Source organism: Melospiza melodia, chromosome 2, assembly GCF_035770615.1.
Source record: "Melospiza melodia melodia isolate bMelMel2 chromosome 2, bMelMel2.pri, whole genome shotgun sequence".
NCBI classification, from domain to species: domain Eukaryota; kingdom Metazoa; phylum Chordata; class Aves; order Passeriformes; family Passerellidae; genus Melospiza; species Melospiza melodia.
Window position 1 is genome coordinate 139324580 of NC_086195.1, and position 22107 is coordinate 139346686.

The 22107-nt window shown below is 46.1% G+C and overlaps 1 protein-coding gene and 1 long non-coding RNA gene across 2 annotated transcripts in view; both read right to left on the bottom strand.

Moving 5' to 3' along the window:
* The window catches only part of PTGFRN (prostaglandin F2 receptor inhibitor), a 66500-nt gene extending 61104 nt beyond the window's left edge, over positions 1-5396 (bottom strand). Inside the window, exon 1 of the mRNA XM_063150154.1 lies at positions 5290-5396. Within this exon, the coding sequence (XP_063006224.1) occupies positions 5290-5353 (64 nt within the window). The 5' untranslated portion in view covers positions 5354-5396. The remainder of the gene's footprint in view (positions 1-5289) is intronic.
* Positions 5397-10365: 4969 nt separating this feature from the next.
* LOC134415256 (uncharacterized) overlaps positions 10366-22107 on the bottom strand; it is a 29248-nt gene continuing 17506 nt past the window's right edge. The window contains exons 4-6 of the long non-coding RNA XR_010026986.1: positions 18188-18331; positions 15333-15431; positions 10366-13292 (exon numbers count right to left, since the gene is read on the bottom strand). This is a non-coding gene — a long non-coding RNA (uncharacterized LOC134415256). The remainder of the gene's footprint in view (positions 13293-15332; positions 15432-18187; positions 18332-22107) is intronic.

The following is a 22107-nucleotide window of genomic DNA, read 5'->3' on the forward strand; positions in this document are numbered from 1 at the left end:
CCATGGCAGTCACATGGACCCAAATCTACAAGCATTACCACACTGCTTTGTAACTTTTTCAAGACTCAACAAAGGCATTTAGCAACACCAGTTCTACCTTCTACCTAACTCACTTTAAACTTGGTCAGAACACCAAAGATTATTACAGTTTTCACTGGAAACCCAGCTTTGAAACCACTTCCAGCTCTGGAAGGAATGGGGAAAAAATCAAAACCCATCCTTTTTTTCTGTCTCAGATTTCATTAAGAAGAAATCAATTATGCTTTACAATTATGACATCTTACATGTATATGGAAAAGCCAGCTTCTGATATGAACTCAAAAAACCTAAGAAACTTTAAGTTTCTTAATTCCTGTCTTGCTTCTTATCCTATTTTATATATGCTGATCATCTGGAAAGGCATTATTGAAGACTTTTGGCACAGCAGGTACCTGTCAATTTATCCAAAAGCAGTTTGGTCTGAAACTGATTTTACACCTTTGGCCTTTGCAAGACACAAGGTGTATTAAAAGTTTCTCATTATTTTTAAAGTCTCTTCTCAGTAGATATTTGAGTCTTGAAAGACAGCTAAAATTTGAGGCTTTCTAGAGAATCAACTGACAAAAAAAAAGGAAAATTTGAGAACCATTACTATCTCCCTGTAAGCTCATTTCTTCTTTAGAACAGGAAATTCTAACAACTTCAAACCTGCTTATGACACAGTCTCTCCCTGCCTTGTTCAATGCAGTTTTGAGGTACCTTTTGCAGCTTAGGAACTGGGGTCATGCTGGAAACTGCTTATTATTCCTCGAGAGAAATGGAAACATGCCTAGACAATTTCACCTCACAGGTCTCTATAAAACTTTAAAGTCTATAAGACTTTATCACTTACTATCACAGATCTGAGAAAGCAGAACAAATACGAGAGGCCTGGTAACATCTCCAATAAAAGTCAAAAAAAAAAAGTATTAAACAGATATTTTTATTTGCATTCCAATATACAGACTGACTCTATACGCCATCTAATATCTTTCTTTTGACAGTACTAGAGAGTTTTATAGACATTGACATAACCACTACTTTGACCCAGCTCCTTCTCTTCCTCAAGTTCTTTCCAACTTAACTTTCAATCAACTTCTATACATAATCAGAAAGAATTCACATTTTCAGACAATGTGTCCCCTTTCCCTTCCCTCTAAAACACAGAACTTCACACACCATAAAATATATCACTGAAAGGCATCTAAAACCAGACAACTGAAAGGCTCACTTTCTAAAAATACCTTATTCAGATATGTACCCATTTCCCTTCTAAAAAAAACATACATTTCTGTTCTGCAGGTTAGTGTTTGACAAGGATTATGGAAATGGGGAAAAAAAAAACCCAACCCACAACAAGAAGAAACAACCACACAGAAACAAATCAACCCATGAATACATTAGATGTGAAAGCTGAAATCTCAAACGTCCCTGAATGTTTGTTTATATAACTAGACAGGGATGGATATATATTATTTCTTAAGCACATTCCCCTCTAATCAAGCATGTGGCTGCATTTTTAAATGACCCCTACTGCTTACTTCAAATCTTGTTCAGGCAGGTTTACACCTCAGTTCGGGGATTAGAGCCAAACACAACAGAGGCTACCTAAAGAGAGCAAGCTGTTGCTGCGCTGAAATGCAGCCATCGAGAAACCTGGGGAACAAGGTCAAAGCATTTCAGAAAAAGCACCTAGACTCCCTAAAAAGCAGCCCCAGACAGGCACCTACAAAGATGCAAGAGAGCCAGAGAAGGTGACTAAGCCATCATCTGCCAACCCTGAAGAACACAGGACGTAAAGGAACAAACACTCACTCCACTGCTCACCCCTCGATTCCCACATGTTCCCGCAGCCTACACACCAAGAAAATACATCAGCATGACAAAGCCACAGGGAAGGAGCTTCCTCCTCAGCAGCACCACCTGCCCTTCCTTCAGTGCCTCACCAACCCAGTTCCAGTTCACTTTGTGCTTCTAGTGCATCAGCAGTCTGCAATTCCCTCTTGGAAGCCTTTCTGGCCACCTCCTAAGTCACAGGAGATAGGCGGGAGTAGCTGTAAGCCTTCCCTGAGTACCAGCGAGGATCTGAGCCTGCCTCCTCCCAAGAACAGGCAGGCAAAAGCCACCAGGGCCAGCCCTGGGCACAGCTGCAGGTGAGCAGGCAGCAGACTCCACTCCAACACACCTCGAACACTCCGCAGGCAATCATCCTTTCATTGCCTCCCTGCCCTAAACCTCGAGGCTCTCCCTTTCTCTAATGCTCCCACTTCAGCTGCAAACGCAGGAAAAGATTAAAGCGTGCTTTTCCTTGAAGTGCATGATCACAATAACTTACACTAATTACCAAAAGCCTTCTATTGCAGAGCTTGAATTAAACCTTGATTCAAATGACTAATTGTTGTAGCTTCTGAGGAAAAGAAACAAAAAATAATTTCAGACACGAGATGCAGGAAACAACTCCATCAATCTAAACACACAGCTCCTGGGGTTCTGGCATGCTGGAACTGACTTTCATCATAGCAGACAGCGAGTGCCACACGGGTCTAAAAGGTGAGTAAGAAAAAGGCCATCTCTGGGAAACCCATTATCAGCGGTTTTCCCCCAGGATCCACTGAGTACATGCTCTCCTCATGCCCCACAGCATTTAAATGAAAACCTTTTTTTTTTTTTTTCAGATCCACTGAAATTACCACCTTGGACCTCAAACAAGAACCAGGAAAAAAATCCAGGAGGTGGAATGCTTATTGTTTACTTTACTGTCTGAGCCCTGGCAACAATCAGATGCTTGTTTTGTTTTTTGGCCGTCTTGTCCTAGGAGAGATGTTTTGGTTTCCAGAGCATTTCACAGGTTGATTAGGTAGATTGGCTGCAGAGTGAAATCACACATGAAACAGACAGAGCAAAACGCTCTCATAGTGCCCTCCTTTCTCAGGATCTAACCACACCAGAGGAAGGAAGAAAAGAGACACTAGATGAAGCCTTAGTATCAGGATCCCACAATCTCCTTACCAAACAGATTATAACTGTACTGGATCAAAAAGAATGTTTTAATCACCTTCTCTCATTTGTCACAGCCAAATACTTCAGCCTTTGCATCCTTTTGTTGGATTATTTTGTAAATATCTGAAGAAAATAGTCAAGTCTAAGTACTCACAAGGGATAAACTTGTGTATGCTTCAGCTCCTTCCCTCCACCTCCCTTACACAAGAACTCCTCAATACTTGCAGCAAAAGCTCCAACCCATCTCTCCATTAAAGAGCTGCCAGAAATGGTTCACAGAAGTGTACTTCTCCCATCCAGAGTGTGAAAATGACTACTTTCCAAACCTCTTAACCTTTGGAATATTTCATAGAAGTGACCAAGTAATGGTATCAAAAGATAGGCACTCTACAACACACATTACAAATAAGACTACAGTTCAGAGATTTTTCTGTACACAAAAACACTTTCAGTTTTAAAAGCACCATTGCAATTACCAAAAAGAAATCCCCAAGAGACAACTCAGAACATCTACACAAACCAGATCATGAACAATGGCCACATATCTCTGCATGCACACTCTAAGTTCTTCAGATTATTTCATCTTGATTTAAGAAGGAAACAACTTTCCTGTTCTGTGTCACCCTTGATAGTTTTTACTTTTCGCTGCATGACCTTGAGCATCTGAGAGTCTTGATTTTCCGCTTGTCCTATTAAACCATCCTCTTGAAAAATCTTATTCCCTTTCTGTTTCTAAACAAAAACACTGAAGGTGAGCTCTCCAGCTCATGACTGTTTCCCCAGCTGGCAGCACGCCTATATTGTAAAGATAAACGAGATGACTAACGTCAGCTGCAAGTAAGAGAAAGCACAGTGGACACTTTTGTCTGGTGCTATCTTGCAGACAGAACACCCTCTGCCCCAACAGCCTGCAAGCAGCCTCAAGAAAAAGACTGGGACAAGACCTGGTTTAGCAAACTGACTTTCCAACTGCAACTCTCAGCTCTGCAGACCTGGATATGAAAGATTCAACATCCAAACAATGAGGAAAGTGCTCTGGCAGACTTAAGGAAAAAAAAAGTCACAGCAAAGTCAAAAGTACAAGCACAAACTAAGTGTGTCAGCGAATAGAGTTTTGTTTAAAGAAGAGCGTTGGCAGTGTGGGGCTGGGGCACTGTTTAGTTATTCCTTCCACCTGAAATCTGGAAAAGGCTCCCACTCACTACCTGCAATTAATCAAGTGCTGTGAATCATGAACTATGTAGGACAGCTTGCTCACCTGTGGGACATGCTTGCTCACCTGTACCTGATGCCCTTCTGGCTGCCCAGAGCCGACACAAAGCCACTCAAACACTACAAGAGAGAGCTATCTAACCCGAATAATCTTCTAGTTCTCTACTTCTACATTCACTGCTACTTCTGTAACAGGGTTAGCAACATCACTACAAGTACAATGTTGGGGGGGAAACAAGGGGAAAAAAAAAGAAAAAATAAAAGAAAAAAAAAATCGCACGACAATCCACCACCCACCCTTTTGTGTAGAGATTGCTTGTCTTTATTCCTGCACGCTGCCTGGCTGGCACTGACACCAGGAAGGAACAATACCACATGTCACGCTCACGACAGCTACACAATTACCTGAACACAGCGTAAACCATCACCTACACAATTACACGCTATCTCCTAGCGGGAGAACTTCCCGGCAGAGGCAGCAAACCCCGGGAGCCCGGCAGGAGGGCTCAGGGAAGCGCTGCTTCCCCGCACCCCGCGTGCCCGGAGAGCCCGAGCAGGGTGCGGGCCCCGGCGGACAGGCACAAGGAGGGTCCCCGCTCAGCCAGCGCTTCACCTCCGCCAGGTGAGGTCTCGGAGCGCTCCCACCTCACCGCCAACACAGCCCCGCACCGGCTCCTTTATGGGCAACTACGGCCCCACCGCCACGTTCCGCGGCCGGGGCGCCCCGAGACCCCGGAGCCTGCGGGAGCCCCCGGGCAGCACCCCGCGACCCGCCCCCGCTCCGGGAGGCCCCCTAAAGTTTCGGGGAGATGCCCGGCAGCGATCCCCCGGAGGGAGCAGCGGGGCCCGGGGGATCCGGGCCGGCCGATTCCGCCCGCTCCAGGGGCCGGCACAGCCCGGCGGGCAGGCGGCACAGCCCGGCCCCGCCGAGGGCAGCGCCCGGCCGGGCTCCGCGGGCGGCTCCCTCCCTCCCGGCCCCGCCGCGCTACCTGCGGGCAAGGTGCCCGAGCACCCCCGGCCGCCCTCCCCGCCGCCCCCGGCCGCGCACCCCCGACTCACCGAGCAGCAACAGGACGAGGAGGAGGAGAGGCAGGCAGGACGCCCTCTCCCCGCGGTGCCCCATGCTGGCAGGGCTGCGCGGCGCCTCTCCCTGGGCGAGCGGGACCGCGGGCGCGCAGGCTGGGCTGGCCCGGGGGCACCGGCGGCGGCAGCGCTCCTCGGCCGGCCGCTCGCTGCCCTGCGAGCGCACGGAGCCGCCCGCCCGCCCCGACCGGCCGCGCCGCGCGGCGCAGCCAACCACAGAGACAAACTTTCCCAGCGCCCGCCCCCGCCCGCAGGTAGCGGGGGCGGCGCGGGGTCCGGCCCGGCCCGGCCCCTTCCCCTCAGGCGGGAGAGGCAGGGCGGAGAGCGGGGCCGCGGGCTCCGGGGGAGCGCCTCGCCGAGAAGGGCCCAGCGGAGAACGGCGCTGCCCTCGTCGCCTCCCTCCCTCCTTCCCTCCCGGGGCCGCCGCCGCCGCGCACACGTGGCTTGGGCAAGCGCCGGTGCGGGGAGGGCGGGCTGGCCCGGCCGGGAGCGGCCCTGGGGCAGCGTGGGGCCGGGGCGCTGTTTGGCCGCTCGTTCCTCGGGCCGCGGAGCCCGTCCGGCCCCCCCTCACGGGTGGGGTCCCCCCGTGTCCGCGGCCGGCGCTCGGCGATCCCCCCGGTGCTCACATCCAGCGCACGGAGCCGCCGCACACGTGTGGGGTCACTGCCGGTCCTGTGCCCGTCACTGCCCCAGCCGGGGCTGTCTGCTGGGCTGCCCCAGGCACGGGGGGCACTCCTGCCCCATTCCATGCATGTGACTTCAAAAACCAATGCCGAGTGCGCCCATCTTGTGCCCTACCCTTCCACGGGCAGCACTGGCCTGCTCGTGCTCTGGCGATTCCATCCTGCTCACGGCCCGGGTTAGGAGCTGGAGAGCACAGACACTCAAGTGTGTCCTTACCCCAAGCACTTCATGGACAAGGCCACCACTCCCTCACCCACTGGTGCCAGACAGCCCCCCAAGCAGCATTATTACCCTTTTTGGGGCTCAGTTTGTTTTCCCCTGCCTGAGGTCCCAGTTTAGTCAATAAGGGGCTGCTGCAGCGCGGCATTTATGCCACCAACTCCACCACCTTCCTTCCCAGCCTGCTCAGAGATTTTTGTTTGCTTGGGGATTTAATTTCCTGTTTGTTTGTAAAAACAAAGAGCGGAGGCACTGGGCGGCTCTCTAGTAGCTCGGACAGTTATCTGCTCTTTCAGTCCCCTTGCCACATTCTCTGGGAAATCTGTGCTCTCCTGGGGCACGTCTTGCTGTCTGTTGTCCGGGCTCCGTGGTAGAGAGGGATCTGTGATATACATTTTCCTGTGGGGAATCTCTGGAGCCCATGCATGGTTTGGGACAGCTGCTCCTGCACAAAATGGCTGGGTAAGGTTTTATTCCAGAGTCTCCAGTGCACCTTGCTCTCGAGCATGACTTGGCTTGGGCGAGGTTCAGGAAGTGTATGCTGTGTTCTTGACTGAGCATGATTATCAGACTGGATTTTAGGCTGGACTTTGTTACTCCTTCCGCTATGCTTTACAGGAAAAGAGGGTGTTGCCTAATAGGAATGAAATGAGACCCTCCTAAAACTGATGAGGAGAACTTTCACCCTCCAACCACAGTTACCTGAGCTCCTGCAAGAAGTAGATCGACCTCTTTTCAGAGCCATGAGCTGTCTGGAGGACACTTGGTCCTGTGCACAACTGAAGTCTTCTCAGCTCCCAGACACCAAATGAGGCTGAGTCCACAAATGTGACTGAGAAAAAACTGCCTGAACAAAGCAAGGCTGTCTTCAGATATGTTCAAAATGCCCTCATATCCCTGCTTGTTCTTGCTGCCTGTTCCCACTCATTCTGCTCTCCTCCTTTACCCAGCACTTAAACACACTTTTTCTTCACTGGAGGATGTCACTTCCATAAACAAAGACGTGTCCCTTAAATCAAATTCAGAAAGCAGGTTAGATGTCTCACCCTTACCAGTCAGCTTCTACCACACAGGTTAAACTCCTGATCCTTCATTGAGCTTTATGAAACACTGCTGTCCTGAGCCCTGGGTTGTGGTCTCAACAAGCACCTCAACAACCCCGCTGCTCCCACCTCTTTTACTTCAGTAAGAACCACTTTTCCCCCACATATAGTCAGAATTCCAGACAGAAGGGCCACTATAACCCATTAATCTGACCATATACAAAAGCCAGAGATTTTTTTCCTCAGCAGCTGGATCAAAGTGGGTTAGAAAGACAACACGTCTTAAAGACTCCAAGTAATGGCAACTGCTTCTTCCACCTACTAATTTATTCCAATGTTTAATTATCCTTGCTGCTAGGAAATTGCTTCTTTCAAGGTTGAATTTGTCTAACTTCAACTTTGAGACATCAGAACTTGTTATGCCTTTGCCTACAAAACTGCACGCCCATCCCATTTTCATGGTTAAGTAACTATACATGGTGCTTCTATCACTTCTTGTTTAACTGAATAGATTGTTTCCTTTGAAGCCTCACATTGTAAGATTTCGTTTTGGTCACTGCAGATTTTTTTGGACTCCAGTGTTTCTGAGTGTTTTTTTGACATGCAGGCACCCAGCATGGGTACAATGTCATTGTGGTCTATACACACATGCTGTGCACAGAGTAAGAGTAATTTCTCAGTCATTGTTTTCCCCCTTCTCTCATAACTAAAAATGGAAGTAGACCATTTCCTGTGCTGTACAAAAAGCTTGTGGAGTTCATTACCCATGTTGAGTCCCCAAATCTCTTTCTGCATCTGTGTTTTTCCTGAAAGCATCTTTATCCTGCCATTCATCACTGTGCGCTTCCCTCCTCAGCACATGGCCTTGCAGCAGGGTGTGTTAAAATACAGTCTGTAACATTGTGACAATTTAAGCAGGTGTCTGAGATTGTCATTCAATTTGAGAGCCGTTTCTCCAAGGCTGGTAAATTGCCAGCACAGGTGCCAGAAAGAGCAGGTCTGAAGCTGACCGCTGTGTTAGTCTACCTTCTCCTTCAAAGCCTGTTTTCTTCTCCTTTTTGTGTGTCCTACTTTCAATGGATTGTTACATGTATGTGATTATGTCATTTTTCCCCCTTGCCAATTCCATTTTGTATCGTTCAGCTATGAGAGCCAGTCTGAGCCAGAAGCTTTCTCCAAGTTGAGACAAATATCTTCCTCTGTTTTTGTGCATTTCCAATGTTTATTCATGAGCTGCAGAGTAAATACATGGTCAGTTGTTTGTTTCTCAGGAAGGCATCCCATTTGACTTTCAGTGTTTAGCATGTTGTTGATTTGAGTAGATAGCACGTACTTATTTATTGATGATGCTGTAAAAATGCTTGCTTACGTTTCTTCATACCTACATTTCTGCATAATGTATAGGCTGAAAGTGCCTCTCATTTGGGGTAACTAGGTTAGCCAGCAGAATTTCGGGGAAGGATCAAGATTGGAGTGTTATATTAAACACACTATTATGCATGCACATGTTCATGAAACATGAACACACCCTGATCCTAAAGAAGCCCACACGCAACCACTCCCTGCTTGCACCACTCCCCCAACATACACTTGCTAGCCTTTGCAGTTTCTTTCTTGGCAAACATGGATAAACAACTTTTGTTCTGCCCACCTTGTTGCCTGAGCAGCAGAGGACAGAGTGAAATGTCTCTGTATGAGGCCCACATCCAACACAGAGTGCAAGAATAAAGGACATTTAGAAGGATTGGTCAACAGCTTCTGGCCTGATGAGGACCCAGCACCCTGCTTAGGGGCAGAGATGCAAAAGTGCTCCTCTCATGCAGTGCAGACTGCAGCCTGCAAACCTTAACCAGGGGAGAAACCTTTTGGTGCCATTGCCTGGCGTGTGGCAGCCAGGAGCTCTCCACAACAAACGAGAGGCATGGGCAGACAGACAGGTAAGGCCGTGCTCCACTGCCCCGTCAGCAGCACAGCAGCCTCCAAGGCAGGAAGAGGGCTCTCTCAGTGGTTTCCAAGCTGTTTGCATGAGGAGCCTGGGAAGAGGGAGCCACAGCACAAACGTTGTCCTGGAGACATCTGTGCAGGGATGTGCTATCTCATTTAAGAACCTTTTTCTCAAGAGCTAGGGACTTCATCCCCAGCATGCCAGCGAAATTCCACGTTGCTTGATTTCACTCCGCCCCTAGGTTCCCTTTGTGTCTCCAAGCAGGCACAATACTTGTCTTCATTTCCTCTTCTCAACTCTTGTTAAATTTTGCCTTGCTCCAGTGAACAGAGTGCGTGTTCCAGCCAGCGGGCTGCCCCATCACGGCTGTGGCTGACGTGAGCCCCACACTCGGTTTTGTGAAATGTTTCTGAGCGTACCTGGATGGAAAATACATGCTCCCCTGTCATTCCCCTTTAGCAGCTGAAGAGAAATATGGGCAATAGTAGAGAGCTCACAAAGAACTGTGAAAAACTCAGCTTAGCCATTTATGTATTATGCATTAAAACCTGTCTCTATTGAGCTGTCCAAGATAAAGTCCTACTGGCATGTGATCAAAAGCGTAGGAAATTACCTTGATTTGTCCTGGCTAGAGCTGGCTGCCTCATGTAAAAGTATTTGTGAATAAATTATTTGCAGATTGATGAGGAAAAAGTGAGTAATTTATTTGATGAATATTGTTCAGCTAGCTCTTGAGCTAACCAAACCATGAGGAAAAAATATTGGTGAATGATTTATTTGAAAATCTAGTTGAAATCTGACAGGAGAAAATGGTCAAACAATCTGCCACAATTATTCAAATTCTGGTAGACCTGGATAATGTTCACACGCTACTAAAGCACACCCCAATGCCTCAAGTCGTGATGGTAGAGAAGATATTGAAATCAGAATTCAAATCTTCAAATCTATACTCACCTTCTTCTTAAAAGAGATTCTCCTCAACCACAGACCCAAAGGTACCTATTAATGAGCATAGAACAGATTCTACAGTTTGCAGTTATTTATTCTTATTTATTATTAAGACACTCTGGAAACTCTCTTGCTTGATAGAACAGCAATGAAAATTGAGTACCTTTTACTCCTCTACAGCCTCCCTTCAGTGGATTTCTAAGCACTTTACAAATTTCAATGGGTTTAATGTTACAGCTGTTCTGTGAGGCAGGAAGGCATAATGAAATCCAGGAAAAGTGGAAAGCACACCACACGCTACAGGTTTCTTTACAACATAAACTGAAGCTTCATGAACATCTTTAGGCTAGATTCCTTTCAACAGAGCACATCTTTCTAAGACTGACTAGATTTTTCAAATCTGACTGCCTGAGCCTGGGTTCCTAGCTACTTAAGCACTCATAAACATGCTATGTGTTGAAATTTGTTGGAACTTTTGAGCACCAAACACACAAGGAAAACCCCCATGTGTCGTGATATTTCCATGCATAGAGATTTACCAGCATATCTCTAGATGCCTGATGGTCTCACAGGTTAGAGCCATCACAGCTGCAAAACAGGCAGGTTGCAAAAAGCTGCCTGTGGCTGTGGGTTGCACATCATGTCGCTGTCACCACATGAGCAAACCACATGCAAAAAGGTTACCCAACCTGCTAAGCAGTAAATGACACATCCTCCTACCTCCTGCCTCCCTCTTGCACTTCCAGCAGCAGGGCTGCAGTCCCTCTGTTGCTTCTTGGTTGAGATGGTGAATGAAATATGAGGGGCTGCACTTCAAAGCGCTGGAGAGATGTTAAAGATCTGCTGTTAGATGTTATGGCAGTTCCCACTAGGGCAGGAACAGTAAGGATAAAATCAACACTCTATTCAAACTACTGGACATTTTCTTGTCAGCTTGAGTGCAGACAGGATTTGATCTGTAGTACCTAAGCAACCAAAGAATTAGGGAGCAGAAAATACATTCTAAAGCAGTACATGACAAAATTATCCCCCCAACAACTTGCACTCTGAACTCCTACAGAAGTAAATAATTAAATAACCAATCTAAAAGATACAATTTTTTTAATAAGGAAGACTGAATATCAAATTAAAATCTGCTGTCGGCCTTAACACAAATAAACTATAAAATCAGAAATAAATATTTGTATAATTGCTGTTGATCATTAGAGGCAGTTTAAAATCCAGATTTACTCAGTGTGATTTTTATTCTCCTTCCCACTGGCATGTCTCCTCTCTTGAACTAGGAAAAATCAAAAGGAGTCAATTTTGCTTTCAGGTTTTCTCTCTTTCTGCGATGTGACTGCAAAAAATCATAGGGGAGGATATTGCTCTGTTTTAAAGGAACAGATTTCATTAGATACAGAGAAGGAAAACAATAGAAACATTTCTCTTGGCATTTATTTGTTTTTATATGAATTCTCCTAGGCAAAATTGAAGTCACGAGAGAGGGGAATCTCTGTTTATAACGTGGGCAGGTACAATTCCACAATTCTTACCCTGCTCCAGATTCACTTCATGATACTGACCAGTTACACTCCATTTTGGGAGCTTGCTTTTTTTTCAGTAAGGTCAATCTGAACTTAGCTCTTCTTTGTGTTTTTTTACCTGTGGGACTGCTGTCTTCCCACATCAGAAATAGGCTCAAATCCTTTTCTGACCTTGATTGCAGGACATCCATGTGATGAGAATAAATCAGATTAAATCAGAAGCAGGAACAGTGTATTTCTTTGGCAGGTCCCAGGACTTCACATATTGTTGCCTTCTATTGCACAAGGTGTGTAACCCAACCTTGACTTTAGGCCATTCTTAGACACAGAAATTATGGAAACAAGAGGCCAGGAGGTCTCTGCCTATGCTAGACTGAAATGCTGCACATAATATACACTGAGCTGTCACCTATTATCCTGAGTTGATTTAAAATCAACTATAATCCAGGGATGAGAAGTGAGCACCATAGGATGTGGAAAATCCTTCTCATACAGCATGACAGTGCTGTCATTATACCAGACCATGAAAGAAGAAACACACTGTCTCCTCAAAAAAGGACTTCTAATTTCTTGAACACTATGGCTAAAAGAATCTTTTTGAGTCCATTTATATTAACAGGAATTAATTAAGAGATTAGGCTAAGGCTGGTGATTAGGGCCCTGTCTGAGAATGTGGGCACACTCTTTATTAACAAGAGCCTAGAAACAGGAAGGAGGCTCCACACCCCCGTGCATGTAAGCTAGTGCAGTCACTGCATTCCAAGGAACTGAGATCTCAGTACAAAGGATGATCCAGAAGTCAGTCTTCTGGGGATCTTCCCTCCCCTTGATGGGACTAGAGGAGATGCTATGAAGAGAGCTTTGTGTTCTCAGACAAAAAAAAAATGTCTGGGAAAGTCAGTGAAGTCTCAACGTGTGTTTTTCAGGTTAATTTCTAACTTGCAGTGCCAAGCAAAGAGAATAGAGATGCAAAATACATGCAAAATAAAACCAACATAAAAGTTCAGTGACAACTGGCATATTGAAACCCTGCTTTTAACAGAGTTCCAAAAACCAACTCAGAGAGTTTAATACACAAATAATAAAGCAGAGCAAAGCAACTTCTGTACTTACATATTTCCAGTCCTTTTGGCATCCTAATTGTCCAGCATCTCCTGCCTATTGCAATTTGCTCTCCTTTCCTCTGTTTTGTTTTCACATTGAATGACCAGCTAACTAGCTATTGAGCCAGGAGAGACAAAAAAAGGTCAAAAACTGCAGATGTCTCAGTGTTTGTGCCCAGGGGACATCAGATAACAAGCTGTTACAGTCTGCCTGCAAATCCACTGGTTGACTTGTTATTCTTGAGTGTCTGCGTAAGGCCTCATTGACTCTAGTTTGGCACTGTGCTGTTGACCCTGCAGCGTTTTGAGGAGATCTGCAGTACAAAAGGCTCATCAGCTCATCCAGCACATCTTCTGTGAGTCTTGGATAATGGTCAGGGAAGTAACTCAGAGAAGCTGTATCTCACCCCAGACCTCCAGCTGATGGCTCCTGCTCTCTGCCGGGACGCTCCATCACCTGTGCCTTGGCAAATCTTGCATCCTGGGAGATGGGCACTCTTAGAGGGTGCTCCTGTGTTGGCAGAACAGGGAATGTGTCTGCTGATCATGTGGTTCCTCAGGACACCCCAACAGCCCCAAGAAGTCACAAGGTAAACCACAGCACAAAGTCCCCTTGCCTACTCTGTGACCGCAGGGACTGCGAGCAAGGAAACACATTCAGATTCAAATCACGATATATGAAAGTCTCACTAATTTAGACCCAAGGGACTTCAGAAGAGGGCACATTTTGGCTCTCTGTGAGAGCACAGTGTGTGCATATAAAGTCACTGGGAAATGTTCAATGAGGCTACACATACTGTGTCCCTCAAAATACAGTCCTGTGACTGGGGAGCAGTGGTTGTTGTTCATGAATTGCATGTCTTATAGCAGAATAAGAAGGGCTGATAAAAACAGCATGAATAAATCCTATTAGCATTGTTTTAAGGAGACCTCCACTCCAGCCTTGCACAGATGAGTGAGCAAAGCTGGGCAAGGCTGCACGGGAGCTCTGGCTATTTCCTTGTATCCCTGAGGGAAACGACATTTCTCTGTTGGTGGAAGGAATGAGAGCCTGTCCATTCCCTGCCACTCAGACTCCCCATGGGCTTTGAGGCCGCTCCTCACCCACCACCATGCTGTGGAGTGGTGTTTCATGCAAGCAAGATGACTTCAGGGCAGGGGGGATTGAGGAGCAGGGAAGGAGTAGTGCAAAAGGAAGTATCACTGCCTTTCCAGAGCTTGTCACGGAGGATCAGGACAGCTGGGTAGCCTTGGAGACAGAAATTGAAGGTGTGTTATGGGGATTTACATGCTGGTTTTGGAAGTCCTGTTTCAATTTAAGATGATTAGCAATATCTGTGAAAGCCCTCAGGAAGCTGACTCCTTTACATTTCCATAAAGGAACCAGACAAGGCATAGCCCTTTTCTTTTAGCAAGAATTTCCTAGCCAGTGGCTGGAGAAATGTGCTGCTTTTCTCCTTGCTGCGAATAGGCAGCTGCTGTGCTCACTAGATTATAACCCAGGCTGCATGGGAAGATTTGATTTAAGGCAAGCCTGGCTGATGACTCTCTGCATGCAAAACTTCCAAACAAGGAGGAGGGAGCAGCTGCAATTACAGTTTTCAATTGGGAAGTGAGAAAATAGAGATAATTTCCGTTTCTACAGCAATGTGAATAATTATCAAAAAGAAAATGGTCGACTGGCAGCTAGAAGCCTTGCTCCTGCTACCTAGAGCAATGGGCCAGGAGCAGCAGCACAGGCAAAATCCTTGGACAGAGTCCACTTCTAAATTTTAAAGCTCCTTTCCCCATTCTCATGTTTGTTTGTTTTTCATTTACACATACTTTGAATTTACATTTCCCCACCCTGCCCTGAGAACACTGTGTATTACAAGGTTTGCATGTGAATATCGCTTCTGAGATTTCACCTTGCCTCTGCTTACATCTCAGCACCAATCAAACAAGACTGCAAGGCATTCAGGCACTAAGCCTCCATAAAGCATCCCTTTCTAGATTAAAATCAACACTGTTTATTCTCAAGAACGTTTGAAAACCAGCCATGTTTAGCAGGTGATGGGCGCTCCCCACGAAGTTGCTTTGACATAGCACTAGTTTTCAGGTGCTCTCCTGTCTCAGACAGGAACTCCTAGCAAATTTCATGAATCCAGAGACTGGCAAATCCATGGCAATAGCCTTCTGAAGTGCTAATAAAATGCCAAGCCAATTCTGGAGTCATAGTCTGGCATACAAATTTGGGCTTGTTTATCAAATGTTGTGTTGCTTCTGCTGCCAGCTAAAAGAAGGTGGTGCCCCCTGTGAGTAACACTGGCTCAGCTGATCTACCTGGCCACTGCACAAGAAGTCCAGTGGCACTCATCTGGTCTGACTGCAAATGCACTGAAATTCACTTAGCTAGCAACACTGAAAATCCACAGGATCCCAATTAGAACGATCAAGTAGTCAACTTTAAAACATCGGTACTATCTGCTACCGAGCCCACAGACTCTCAGAAATAATGAGCATTAAAGGAAAAAAAAAAAAACCTCTTCAGAAAGGAAGCTCTCACTGATACCTTAGATAGCAGGTCATGCCTTTTGCATTTCTTGATGAGCTTCTGTAGCCAGTCTTCTCCGACTGCTCCTGCCAGCACATGTTGGAGCACATCTCATGCCTATTCAAACAAACAAAAGAGGATGTCTTGTCTTTCTCCTTCCTCCATACTGTGGGGAATTACTGCTCTTCTCCATTCTGCTTCTCATGTGGAGAGAGTAATTTTTAGTTTTTTATTGCAGTAAAAATAATACAAAGCTTCATGAATGAAGCTGGCAAAATACAGAATTGGGCTTTACTCTTCATGCACAAAGATAAAATGGTAACATAATATTTAATCAGGGAGTGAAAGAAAGAGAAGTGAGTTCATTAACTTTTCCCTTGAGTGAAAACTCCTGTTTTCATTCTTCTTTTATTTTTATTCAAATAATTTCCAAGAGAACACCATCCATATGCAAATGCATATGTGTTCTCAGAATACAGCTTTCTTTTATATAGATGATCATGAACTCACTTCAATAAAGGGAAAAATGTCAGGATTTTTTCATAGAAATAATTGGCCAGGCAGCCAGCAGTAAAATCTCTATTAACCTCCAATTATCACTCCCACATTCCCAAGAGCTTGTATACTTCAGTGGACAGTGTTTTGCAGAGGTGGACATTACAGATCCAAACTGCTTTTACTCAGTCCTTCTGTGGGAAGAATCACATGCTGCTTTTTGGGGTTTGTAGGGGTTTTTTTTCCCCACTAGTTGCTAATGAAGAAGGAGCAACTTTTTCATGGAGTTTTCCAATAAGCAAGATCCATGCTCTTTGGAGGCTCCATAATGCTCTGTGAAGATCCATGTCTCCACTTCTGGATGCTGACAGGAGGTTTGGATTTTTGCCAGGAGTGAGCTCAGAGGCTGAGCTGCCTGTGACACAGAAGGACAGGGGAAGGGCAAAGATGCTTTGATGCTGAATGATGGGCAAACATCATTCAAAAGATGACATTTGAATTGTGCCCTCATGCACCAGAGATCAGGGAATGGGAATGTGATTTGTCCGGGGCAATGGCAGGGAAAAGGCTCAGGGTGACAGCTTCCAGCCAAATTGTGAGGGAATGCTAAGCCTTGACACGATTACCCATCTCTACCCAAATTGTGAGGGAATGCTGAGCCTTGACACAATTGCCCATCTCTACCCCTTGACCTGTTTAATAAGCACCACTTGCCAGATCCCTGAATAGGGTCAGGCACCAGCTCTGCCTTTCCTGAGGCATCCACATTACAGGGAGGAATGTTCTTGTAGAGGAGACATCCCAGCTAAAAGAAGCCACACAAGAAAGAAGAGGGAAGTTCAGCCCTGGGAATGCCTGCTCAGAGCCCCTGATCCGGACTGTGCCGCTGAGCTCCACCCCAGCAGCTTCCCCATCCAGGCTCTGGTGGCTGCACCCTCCAGTCCTAAAGCACAGAGCACGACAGCACCGAAATAACTGCAGAGTTAATATGTCCTGAAGGTCCCCTACTTTCACAGGAGCATGTGTAATGTCTCTTGCAAATGATCCCTCTTATGGGTGTTGCCCCCGGATACGCCCATTTGGGAAGCAGTTTAGTTGTGCATAAGTTTTTGAAGAGATGCAAACACGACCATTAAAATAATCTAAGCAATTCCCACACCCTCTCTGTGACTTAAAAAACCTACTTGTCTCCCATCACCAGGACATGTGATTTCTTTATTTTTCCTCCTGTTATTTCCTTTTAGATAACCACATTATCAGAACCCACTAATTTATGAGGAGCAGACAAAGACCAGGAGAATCAGTCCCTTCCTTAAAGATGTTACTTCTGTCAGATTAATGTGTGAAAAACAGCCAGGAACTTCTCAATGAATCTTTCTGGAATATTTCCTAAGCAGCTGCTGATTCTTTCTGGGTAATAACAGAAAAGAAATCTGAGAGGAGAAACTGCAGCTGCTGCCACAACAGAAAGAGCTTATTATGAGACATTGCACTCTTTTGTTTTTTCACTTCATTTGTTTGGGTTTTGGTGAGGTTTTTATTTTTGCCGAAGTGATAAATTGCTAGGGAAAATCCACACCAGGAAATTTTTATATATACATATATATATATACCAACATGCAGGTTCCCATACAACCACAGATGATGTCAGCTATTTGGGTCAGTAATGATTTCATCCCCTGTGGTGCTTTGATTCCCTTGCTACAGGACTCAAATTCTGCGCTGGAGGCACTGGGCTGGGATTTGAATGATTTGCCACCAGTGCCTGTCTCTTTCCAGTGCACTCTGGCTCAGGTTACTTCCATTTACAGTGCCACAGTGCACCACAATCCCAGTTATCTTCTTTTCTGCCTCCATGGTTATTGTGTTCCAATACTAAACCTTTCCAAAAAGGGACCATACCTTCATCAGATTTTTTGGCCCTATTGCAATGCAATAACTGATAAGAGGGAACACCATCTGCACAAAAATACAATTCCCAAAGCTGCACTTAAGGCAACATTCCAGTCCTTAATTACCCAACACTGAATCAGAGAGGAAAGAAAGAAAACCAGCTCCAGGCATCTGCTCCCTCAGTCCCTGAGGAGGAAACCTGAGCTGCCAGCCCAGAGTCCACCACCATGCAGCATTCCTGCTGCTCAGAGAGCACGGGGGTCCTGTGTTTGCCTTATACCCAGAGCTGGTGGGAAGTGAGAGATTAGGAAATGTGGTGCTGTCAGGGCAGACTCAGCCCAGCACTGCCAAGAAAGTACATTTAGAAAAGCTCAGCATTTTGAAAAGAATCACCAAAACTTTTTGAGTTCCACAAAATGCTACTTTGCATTCACATTACAAAACTGTGTGACACCGAGGCCAACGACCAAAACAAGGGGGAATACCTCATTTTGTAATGCAGTCAGAATTCAGGTGGCTGTGGGCATGCTACCTGCACGCCAACAGAAAGTGAATATATTTCTGGTCACCAGCAGGCTTTTCTGAAGCACTTCTGACATCCTCCAACACCCTTCTTTACTGCCAAGCATCTAAATAAAATAAAACAAATGTTAACATTGAGCAAGTAGGTTATTTACCCTCTTAGGTACTCCATGCCCTCCTCTGGAGGCTGCACACACTTTTCTCCACCACAGTTCACTTGCTGTGCAAGTTCAGTTTGGTATTTGTCAAATCCTTTCCAAATCTGGAAACACTGATGTGTCACGGAAGTATTTCTTTGTTCAGGGGTTACCGACTGGATTAATTGCAGTGGCTTCTCAAAGGACAACTTAATCTGCATTAGCAACTCACCTGCTTCTCAGTGCAGCTACTGTGCACGTGTTGGCAAGGATGGATGGGAAATTAGGACACAGAAATAATTTTTGCTGTGTGTTTTTTGATGTGTCTCACCTTACCTGCCTAAATGGCTGGCAAGCATTTGCCACAGTACTTAAATGTCTTATGAAAATGAGTCAACAGAGAACCTCAGGCTGGTTGGGAAATTTTTTAACTTTCTAAGGCAATCAACTAGATCATATTCTCCTAAGCAGTTGAGTCCCTATGTTATTTGTCTATTTTTTAAAACAATATCGTTTTAACCAGCCATATGACTTTGCAAACAGTCCATTGTATGTCTTGGAATCAAAACTGCTCTGTGACACAGACATGTTTCATTATTGATTCAACAAGTTTCAGTTCCATATGGCTTCAGTTACAGAATAACTAACTGGAGCCTTTCCTTCCTCGCACAAAAGCATCGTCAGCTAAACTCCAATAACAGAAGCTTTATTTCAGGCATGTGCAAGGGGTGGAAAGAGGCTAATTGAATCTGATCTGATAGTTTTTCCAGTTTTAAAAATTAGTGTGGATTGCCATTTCTTCTAGATGAAGGAGGGGGGGAAAAAAATCTACAAGAGGCCAGATTCTGAGCTGATGCCCCAGCTGATGACCTGGTCCCATTTTACAAGTAGGAAAATAGTAGTTCTAGAAGGGAGACTCCCTACAAATGGGACAGGATGGTGTGGGTAAGTGGTGAGGGTTATGGACCAGCATGCAACTCCTCTGCAGATCAGAAATTAATGGGAGCACCACAGCATGGGGGTTTTGCTAAATCCATACCTCTGATTTGGCAGCCACAGTGATTCAGACTTCCTCCTGCAGCTTGTGGTCCTCAGCCAATGCCCACTCAAGTCAACAGAAATTTTTTGTTGACTTCAAAGGAAATTTACGTGGCCTTTATTTTCAGCCTTTGAGTGCAATTAAAGCCATATTGTGTTCAAATGCATAGTGGACACTGTTCCTTGGATGATGCTTTTCTTCCATCACTGCTTGGTTGGTAGGACTGGTGATGGTAATACCAGTAAAAGTGGAATCATTCTGCTTGTGCTGTGAAGCTGTCAGTGGCTTCCAGGTGTTGGGAGATTTGAGGATTGAGGGCTTTGCCTCAGTTCCAGCTTTACAAATATACACAAGGAGAGGAGTTTAAACCTTCCCTGCCTCTGGCATCCCTTCACTTAATTGCACTGTCCCTTTCTTTTCTCTAGGTTGTCCCACTGTTGCTTGAGCCCTGTAAAGTAGGACATTACAAAAAGCTTGGTGCTAGAAGCCAGTTTTGCTGAGATTGACATGATTAGTCAGGGTGCAGTGGGGTCCTGAGGGAGGGAACGGGGACCCAGATCACTCTGAGAGCCAAACAAAATCTTTCTGTGGGCAGAAGTGAGGTCAGAAGAGCTCCCTGCCTACAAGCCCAGTGTCTGCAAGGTTTCACTCCAGCTCTTTTCCTGGTGACCCTTACTGCTTTTGACAAGTCACCAAGCAATTGCAGATCAAAATCACAAGCTCAGCCCCAACTCCAGTTGGCAGTGCCTTAACTGAGACTGGCAGTGGCTGATTTTCAAACCAGTGAAAAGCTATAAGAACCTCACCAACTTGTTGCTGGGAGGGACAGGGCTGTGCTTGAGGCTCTGGGCAGGCAGGAAGCATCACAGCTGTACTCAATGCAGATCCAAGTGTAGACACACTCATGGCCAAGTCCTGCTTTCAGGTACTCCTTCAGTACAGAGAAACCGTGTGGCAGCTCCTGTCTTCTAACCAAGAGCAAGTGACACTGTCCTGCTTTTCTCCATCAGCCTGCAGGATGGGGTGACAGCCAATCTATGCATACTGCCTCTTGCTGCCTCACAGCAGAGGTTGCAGGATGATGCTCCCACCCCTGAGGTCTGAGCAGGGTGCCCATTCCCATGGAAGGACTTCTGCTGTGTTGTGTGCTGCACTGTGTTCATTGCAGGGACCAAATGTTCAGTTATCTCACAGGGTGCATACGTTCAGAGCTGAGCTAAAAATGGACTGGATGTGTTTTCTGCATCTTGAACTGCCTGGGTGCAACAAAACATGATAGGCTGTTCCAGTTGTTCAAACTTGTATCTGTGTTTAATCAGCCCAGGTGCCCAGCTGTCAGCTAAAGGAAATCCTCCTGGAAGCCAGTGAGATGGGCTTTTCTTTATGAAATCTCATTACTGTGATAGGTGGCAGCAGTGTCTGTTCTGCAGGTTGGCATTACCTTCAGTTTCTTGTAACGCTGCCTGACTTTAACTGGCTGGGCTGACATCTTCTGTGAGAGGTCTTGCCTAGGGCTGATGCATTCCTCAGCCTTTTGTAAGACATGCTATTCAAATCTGGTTACTCTGGTCCTGTTAATTCCCTCTTAGGTTCTTCTAGAACACCATTGTAACGCTGAAGTGCTTACAGCAACTCCTGCATTTATAATCACCAGCTCACCTGGTGAGAAACAGCAGCTATTCCTGACAGCCCCTCTGAGCTGCCCAGGGTCTGCCTGCCCAGGGACCAGCCTGCTGGCACAGTGCATGGAGGTTGAGCAGGACTCACTGATTTCTGTCACTGCACCCCTATGACTTCAATGGGCACTGGGCAATGAGAGCACAGAGAGGCAGTGATTATCTACAAATGCTTAATGAAGTGATGACCATGATATCCCACAGGTACACAGCACTGCAGGCAGGGAGAAAGTCCAGCTCTCTGGGACAGAACTCTGGTGTCTCCTCAGTGAGACAGGGCCTTCTTTCAGCCTCCACATCAACTGTTACACACTTTCCATCTTCTCCAAAGAAAGGAGCAGAGGTCAGCTGGCAGCAGTCTCCTCTGTCCTCATGCTTTGCTGTTCAGCCCCTCCACAGCTGCAGTCTGGGCACTAAGGCAGGGCTCCAGGGGCTAAAGGAGCAAGCTGGACACTCATGGGGCCCACAATCAGATTGCACAAGGCCACCATCATTCTGGCTCTCCTCCACCACCTTCCTGCTTATGGAGGGCTTGCTTTCCACAATCTTTAGCATTGCGCTTTTAACATCTTTTTCCTTGTGGGGTTGGTGGTGGTTAGAAAGATGTCTAACAGAAGCTGACCATCTTTTGTAAATATTTCTCAGTGGTGACTCAGGAGATGACAGGGCAAAGCCCCAGAGACATGTACCAGTCCCCTGGGAGGCCTGTCCATCCTTGGGAAAGCAGGGTGAGGAAATCTCAGCTCTTCTTCCTGTGAAGCTCCAGCTGAGGCTGGGCTGCCAGGCCCCAGGTGCCTGGGAGAGGTGCAGACCACTGATCTCTTCTGACTGAGCAGGTGATACACAGCCAGGATGGGCACCTAAATTCAGGTGCCAAAAAGGTCATTGGCTGACATAATACATATAGTTTCTGGCTCCAGAGATTACATGCCCAAGAGCACGACTCTTTATCCATCCTGCCATCAGCCCCTGCTGGTCTGAGTATTTAAAACAAATGTTTCAAGCCTAAATTCTTCTTGCAGCCGTAAAAT